General features: G+C 40.4%; 2 protein-coding genes across 2 annotated transcripts; one reads left to right on the plus strand and one right to left on the minus strand.

Moving 5' to 3' along the window:
- Nucleotides 1–287: 287 nt before the first annotated feature.
- On the plus strand, nucleotides 288–3,411 carry eif1ad (eukaryotic translation initiation factor 1A domain containing). Its single transcript, XM_073486770.1, has 5 exons — nucleotides 288–423; nucleotides 900–1,018; nucleotides 1,121–1,229; nucleotides 2,092–2,200; nucleotides 2,304–3,411. Exons 2-5 carry the CDS (start codon nucleotides 932–934, stop codon nucleotides 2,536–2,538), a joined length of 540 nt encoding a protein of 179 aa, XP_073342871.1. The 5' UTR covers nucleotides 288–423; nucleotides 900–931; the 3' UTR covers nucleotides 2,539–3,411.
- Nucleotides 3,412–6,282: 2,871 nt separating this feature from the next.
- On the minus strand, nucleotides 6,283–7,656 carry LOC141012916 (N-acetyllactosaminide beta-1,3-N-acetylglucosaminyltransferase 2). The gene has a single exon (XM_073486460.1). It carries the CDS (start codon nucleotides 7,654–7,656, stop codon nucleotides 6,283–6,285), a length of 1,374 nt encoding a protein of 457 aa, XP_073342561.1.
- Between the last annotated feature and the right edge of the window lie 413 nt (nucleotides 7,657–8,069).

An 8,069-nucleotide genomic window follows, 5' to 3' on the forward strand; every position in this document is an offset into this window, starting at 1 on the left:
AATGTTGCTCAAATTGAGAGAAACTCTATTTCCCACAATGCAAAGGCACTAACACGGAAGAACAAGAGCCGGGGGAAGCAGGGCAAAAAAGATTTTTTTATAAAACTATGACTAATTTAGTCAGACAATAAATAGCTAATTGTTCCTAAGTGACAAAGTTAAATGCTAGATCCCACTTCTTTATCTGAAATGTTAAGTGTAGTTCTGCCATCGCAGGGTCGTTTAGTCCAAAGATAAAGAGAGACAGCCTTTATTCTGAAAGGGTGGAACACTCACACCGGAAGTATAAAGTTTAGTGTTGTCAGAAAAACAGACGCATGTGGTTCGGCGTTAATGATAAAATATCTCAACGTGTGTTTCAAAAGTGGTTTATAGCTGCTGTCAAGCTGCCCAGAAACACACGTATCTTTTCTTTCTTTCAAGGTTAGCATGTTACCTGCTAATGTAGCTAGTTGAACTGAGCTGAGCGTAGGGACACAGTTTGAGATAGCTAGCTAATGTTAGCTTAGTCAGCTAACAGAAATGACTAACTTTAGTAGTGTTGTTATTTTTGTAAGGCAGCAGTTAATTGCTTACGTTTCTAGTTAATTATTATGTGCAGCTGAGGCAACTGAACGCGCTGTCTTTGGTCCAGCCATCATTGACATCAACGAGATAGTGAAAGTTTGATAAATGTTGCTCACTTAAGCTAACTACTAACTAGCGTTAACCTAATTTATATGAGCTTGGATATTACCTCGGCACTTTTGGTTTGCATCTAGTGGTTTGGCGAATCTCTTGTTTTGGTTCATTGTCTTCTTAATATGTCGTCAATTGACAACAGCTAAACTTCCAATAGAGGGCATCAGCTACTGTACTGCTGTTTATCAGCACTTCATCACTACACTCTTGTTTTGCAGCTGGCGAAGGAACCTGAAGCTCACCGGTAATAATGTCACAGGCCACAAAACGCAAACATGTTGTCAAGGAGGTTCTTGGAGATTTTGTGACGCCCACAGAGAACCAGCAGATTGTAAAGGTGAGCTGTTCATGGCCTGCATTGTCATAAACATGTTGACAGTGAATGCACAGTAAGACATTGTCCTGAATGTGTCTCCATCCTGTACCTGTGCACTTGTAGGTTACAGGTAGCCGTGGTAACAACCTCCATGAAGCTGTCACGGCCCAGGGTGAGACTTTCCTGGTGAGCATGCCCACCAAGTTCCGCAAGAACCTCTGGATCAAGAGAGGTAACTTCTGATGGGATGTGTTGATGAAGTATTACAGATTAGTACAGGGACCATTCAGTGTTAGTCAGCCAGCTCAAATATCTAGACACTGATGCTAGTACTCAGAACCAGGCCTCCAGACTATTTTTTTTATACTATAGAATTTCAGGCGCAGTGATGCAACCAATGAAACTGTAGTCACACTTGACCAAAATAATCGGACACCTGAGAGCAAGTCTCTGAGGTTTAACAAAACTGAGAAGTGTATTTCCTAAAACATCTGCAAAGCAGAACTTTTGAATCCTGCACTGTTTATGCCCATCTTTACTAGCAAGCAGTCTTCTGCATTCTTCTGTTTACAAAGTAGAACAAGTGGCAGCATTTCACAGAGAAATGCCATGTAAATATGTGATATTAAGTTTTTATCAGTCATAAAGTTTGTGGATAGCAGACTTGATTTCTTGAAGATGTTAAATGCTGAAATACTCTCTGTAGTGATGCATGCCGCTCAAGAATAGAATCTTTCATTTAATAAAAGCTCTAAAATATTCTTCATCATCCGTCTAATATCATTTTTTTTCCATTGGCCTACTGATATCGTCTCCAGCAATATATTTCCCAAAGTTTATAGTACTTACATACGTGCTGCCACAACCTCTATGCATGTGGGATTTTTGACTCGGTGTCAAGCTGGTCTGCAGCTGTTTCAGGAGCTTTGCATTTAGTGCTTTTCCAAGAGAATAGATATATTGTCATGATTTCAATAGAAGCTGCTAATATCATTCACTAGTGTTATGAGGTATTAGTAAGTACTGACAAGCATTTATAATGACCTTTATCTGTTGGTTCACATTTCAAATCTGTCTCCTTTCTGGTCCTGTAGGTGATTATGTGATTGTGGATCCCATTGAAGAAGGAGAGAAGGTGAAGGCAGAGATCAACTTCATTCTGTACAAAGATCACATTCAGTACCTGCAAAAAGAACAGCAGTGGTGAGTCTGAACACACAAATGTAGACACACATCACACAACCAGCGTCATTTTGTAAAGTATAATCAAGTGTATTGTGTGTTTTTTTATTTTCAACATCCTCAGGCCGGAGGGATTCATGGAGGAGCCGTCGGAGCAGGACAAAACAAACGAACGGAAGGAAGAGGGGACGGGGGAGAAAGACGAGGAAGAGGACGTCAGCGACTCTGAAGACGATGAGAGTGACCTCTTTGTAAACACCAACCGCTGTAACTACCAGTACAGCGAGAGTGAGGAAGATGAGGAGGACAGTGAGGAAGAAGATGATGACAAAGACGAAAGGACAGAAAATGGCTCCTAGTGGCAGAGCTGAAGACGCGGACAATCGTGAGTGAGAGCTGTGGAGATCGTGAAATCTGACTGGTGCTCCTCATGCAAACAGCTCCCTCTGCAGTTCTTGTATGACAGCCTGTTGAAGGCATTAAATGGCTGGGCTGAATGAAAGGACTTCAACTTAATAGAGCAAAAATAAGTCTCCAAAAAAAATCAGTAATGTTGAAATCAACTGAGAATCTAGTGATTTACAATGTTTGAAATTCTGTAACATAAATTTCTACTGTATTTTCAGTGTCTTTCTGAAAATGTATCGCTGGAGCATGTTTATATACTGATGTTCAGTGCAGCCAGTCCTACATTTCCATTACATTAAGGTATACTGTATATGCAGACCATAACATACATTTGCAGGGTAATGTTAATGTAAACATTCATCCTCCTCCATAGGACAAAATAAATCTGTTAAAAACTTGCAAAAATTGCATAATAATACTAAACCCACATTTGTCATGTTTGATTTCAGCTGCTGGTTTGTAATGACTATTATAAAGGTTGGGGTGTGGCAAGAATTTAGAAACCTTTCCAGCTCTACCTGTTCTCCAAAGGTTATTGTAATTAGCCGACCCGTTACGCCACACCTCATTGTATTGCTGATTTTATCGATTTGTTTTTCAGACAGATGCTGCTGATGGTCTCTGTGATTTACTTTGTCACTGTCAGATCTTGTCAAAATGCTCTCGTTTCAGTCGACCTTGTATCACGTTGATCAGTGTGACTGCTTCGTGCCTCATCTTTTCCTGACATTCCTTACCCAGTTGGTTATTTTTGATTTGTTGAATGATGAACACTTTGGAAATATATAAATTCCTTAGCTGTGTTTTTCAGTACTTTGACTTGACATCATCTTGTCCTTGTCCTTCATTTCAAGAATTCACTATTTTGTCTATTGTTTAATATTTAAAGGTCCCATATTCTGCTCATTTTTGAGTTGTTGCTTTTATTTTCGGGATCTCCAAAAAAAATTTAACATGCTTTAATGTTCAAAAACCACCCAGTTTTAGCTCCTGTTTCTCTCTGTTTCCCTCCCAAAAAGCCCAGTCTGCTCTGATTGGTCAGCTCTCACAGGCCTGAGCAGGCACCACTCACCATGTTTCTGCCTCAGCTCTGCTGTTATTGTTAACACCTAGACATGCTTTATAATCAGAAAAGACATGTAAATCTCAGTTTTTACAATATGGGACCTTTTAAAGAACCTTCTCTGGAAACAGCTGTGCAGAAGTAAAACATACATGGGTATGAAATTAAACACATTTATGTATTACATACTCCCAAACATTAGCTCACACTATTTGACGTAAGCTGTTGAGCAGTATATTTATTCTGCGGGTGGAACCAGTTCTACAGGAACTTTGTTTGGTTTTGTATGTTGAGGGAGCTCATGATGCTGTGAACTAACTCTGCAATGTGAATTATTTTTCATTTCAACATTAATGCTTTTTCAGAAAGATTGTTACGTGATGCTACCAAATTCTTATAAAGAGCAAATACTTTGAAAGCTAGTCATTCTTTGCCAACAGTCAATGAAGTCAGGGGTCTTAAAAAACAAATAATGAATTATAATGAAATTGGTTGTTATGCGAAAGTAATTGTTGAATAAAAAGATATATGAAAATATGAATATTATCATGGGTAGATGATGTAGTATTTGCATCCTAACTAGAAACAACAGTCTTGTTGTGAACGCATGATAATAATTAATGGCAGCAAAGATGAATTTCTCAACATTTGAATCAGTTTATTTTGAATGTTTATTTACATTCAAAATTGAATATCCTTCCTTTCAAAGTACCTTATAATTGCACTCAGAGCTTGTAGGTAATGTAGTGTAATATTTAAATAGTGCATCTGTAAAACCATAAAATTGCAATAAAAACAATCAATACACATCCAATTGGTGAACATTCATAAAAGGTTAAGGTGGCTTGTGGAAGTAGACTGAAACATTGGTGTCTGAAGAACTTGCAGGTTATCTTCTCTTGTAGTCAATGGGAAACACTTGTTTGTCACAGTTGTAGAAAGTCATTAACAGTTTTTGTCTGTGACATTTTATTTTTAATATATTTTTTAAAAGATGACCACAGCAGTCTTTAGTCTTGTACAGTCCCAGGGCTCCGCACTTCAGAGACTTGATTACCACAGTCGGATAAAGGCCTGTTTTTCTGATTAATTTCAGTCCATGGGGGCTTTAATCTTTTGGACTTTGAAGATGGGTGATTAAAGAGGAGTCTGTTTCACAGAAGTAGAACAGGAAGGATTGAAAGTTTATTTGGACACAAAAGAAATACTTCACATGCATGTACAGGGATGTATGTTACACATTCATTACACAGTATCTATGAGAGGAATGTGTTTTCTATCACAGCCTAACTGGAGTGGAATCAGACTTTTCACTGTAAAACGTCACTGGAAGCTGATTGGATGACACCAGCCGCTCATCTAATCAAGGTCATTGTTGACTTAAACACTGTACACTCAAACTCATCTTCACAATAATTATATTAACAAAATTACTTTGATTTCACACTTTCTGTACATAGAGATAGTTCCAGGTTACAGCATATTTCTCAGGGGGAAAAAAACACTATCTGAATGTAACTTTTCATTGCTCAGTTCAGTAGGAAGGGTTTAACTGCGAGAGTCTTTGCTACCTGGTCCAATATGGGCAGTAGTTTACGGAGGCTAATATAGCGATAGTTGGCACATTTTAGCTAAACATTGTTGTATAACACACGTCACTGAGTCAGTACACAGTCTTTATGGCTCTTCTCCACTTGTGCTACTGTTACAATAGCTTAGCATTTTAACAAAATGCTAAAGCGCAGTTTAACAACTAGCATCATCTCATCACTTCATCATTTGTCACTTCAAAGCAAATCAAAGCAACTCTGTACATTTTGTCTAACAGTGGCCACTGTGGGAGAAAAATCTACGGTCCAGAACATTCTGGCCCCACAGGATAAGATGTCGTACGTACCCTGTATAAAGGTTGCAAACTTAGCAGTTCGAAGCTGCTATAGATATGTTTACAAAACTTGACAGTGCACTGTGCATACAGTTGTGCTGTTATTTTGTTCCTCCATGATCATGTTTGTATAAACGTCTTCAATGTAATTCATCGGAGTCTCTGAGTTTTCTTCATCTCTCCTGAACTGTCAGGCGAGCCGAAATTCCACAACAGCCACTGTTGAGTTGCTTTGATTTCACATCATTTCCCAGCAGACATTTTGACTTGTCAAAGCAGTAAAAGCACAGGTGTGACCAATAACGTTAACGATGACACCAAAGTTTTAGTGTTCCAGTTAGCCATGTCACTGACTGAGCATGCTCAGTATCAGAGCCCTGGAGCTATCTCACCGTAATGGAAAGCATGCATCATTATGATTATCGATTCCACCTGCGCATTTCCTGCTTTGACAAGTCAAAGTGTCTGCAGTTTGAAACTTGATAGTATACTTCTCTGCAGGCCTCATGTCTGCATGTCATAGGTATGTCATCATTTCTGGGATAATGCCCATGAATATGTGTAGATTAATATGAAAAATACAAAAGAAGTGATACAACTGGTGATACAATAAAATGTAAGAAAAGACATGATGGTCACTGATTAACAGTCTCAAAACATTACATGTTCATTTCATGAAACATTTAATTTCATGTAATGTTATGAATGGCACTGTCCTGTCACATTTAAAGTTAAAAAAATGATCAGTTATGTTTTTTTCCCCTTCTCGACTCCGTCTCTCAGGGGCACATCCCGACACTGCATCTGTGTCTTTTTCACGTCAGCCGTCAATCTAACTATCTGGCTGGGACTTCGTTTGTGAACCAGTAGGATTTTGTGGTACGCACACAGCTCCTCCTCTTCCTTTTTAGGAAAGTCAAAGGTGAGGAATGCAGGGTGGTGGATGGGGTGAGCGTTAAGCCGAGTCATACACATGCCTACATAAACGTCGTCGATGGGGAATAGATGAACCCGTTTAGATATCCTGTGTAGACGTTTTGCCAACAAGCCGGAGTACACAACCCCTCCCCCGCCCGCATAAGCAGGATATTTGCCCTTGTAGAAGCTCTCTGGGATGAAGTACTTGGACTTGATGCTTCGGTCGGGCTGAGCTGCAGCTATTACATCCCCAACCATGAAGTCTTTTATGGTCTTGCGTGCGTCTGGCCTCTTTAGCTGGTCCTGGAGGTAGGTTATAATGTTTGGGGTGTTGACGAAGACGTCGTCATCGCCCTTAAAGACGAAGCGAGTCCAGGGGCAGTACTGTGAGAACCAGTTCCAGAAGAGCACATCTTTCAGGGTGAGGTTGAAGAACGTGTCCTTGAAGTCCCACTGCAGAATGTCTCCATAATGTTTGCTCTCCAGCTCCAGTAATTCAGATATGTCCACACCAAGCTCGTTAGGGTCCTCTTTGGCCATTAGGAACACCCTGCGGACGTATCCTCCACTGCTGTTCTTCTTCTGTCCAGCTAACCATCCCACCTGGCCCCAGGCCCGTCGAATGGCCTGCCGGTTCTTAAAGTTCAGCTCTGTTGTCTTGATGGCCAGAAGAAGCAGAGTGGGTTTCTTCTGATCCTGTGCTCCAGCCCCACATACTCCATCTGGCTGGAAGAGGGTTCTGTAGTCCCTCCTGTGCATGTGTCTCACAAACTCTTGTATCTGCTCTGGTAGCTCGGTAATGTTTCTTGTTGTGCCATTTGAGTTGATAACATCAGAGAAACTTTCCATCAGTAGCGACTCAAGAGAAGCATTATTTTTAAATCCCCTCTTAGTGTTGTTGGGGTACAGGATGGGGTTGAAATAGTGGTCCATGGGCAGCTGGAGCTGGTTCCAAAGGGAATCCCCATCTGTGTGGAGCTTCCAGAAGGTTGTTGGGACTGGGGCAAGGCTCTTCCTCATATAAGATCCTGTGGCCTCGAAGTAAATAGTTCTGGGTACGACATTTTCACTGCCTGGTGTCACTCCTGTATTCATCTCCATACACAGCACAACACCGACGTAGACGAACAGCAGGGCCAGGCAGATGCATGGGCAGCACACACAGATCAACACATTATGCCAGCGACATCGGACACGCGCCATTCAACTGCAAATGCACAAAGTTAGTTTAGACATATTTGAAATCTATGTAAAAAGAGACAGAGAGGGGATACAGAGCTGCAGCACTGGACAGTATGAGAAGACTGATGTGTTTAGCTATTCTAGTAGTAACCCAAAATAAAATTATGAACCAGAAAATGAGTATAATACGTGTCCTTTAAATATCTTAACACATTAAATGTACCATGAAAGCCTAGAGTTAGTGTGTGCACATGGACAGAGAGGCTAGAGCAGGGGTTCTCACAGTGGGGTTCACGGGCCAATGGCCATCAATGTTTTGTGCAGCCCATGAATGTTACATGAAATGTAATGTATTATATTTGAACCATTCCATTTCAGTACTTCCACTTCAAAAGCCTATATTTGATGCACTACTGCTAACAAGCATCTGTCAG

This window comes from Pagrus major, chromosome 18 (assembly GCF_040436345.1).
Source record: "Pagrus major chromosome 18, Pma_NU_1.0".
Classification (NCBI taxonomy): domain Eukaryota; kingdom Metazoa; phylum Chordata; class Actinopteri; order Spariformes; family Sparidae; genus Pagrus; species Pagrus major.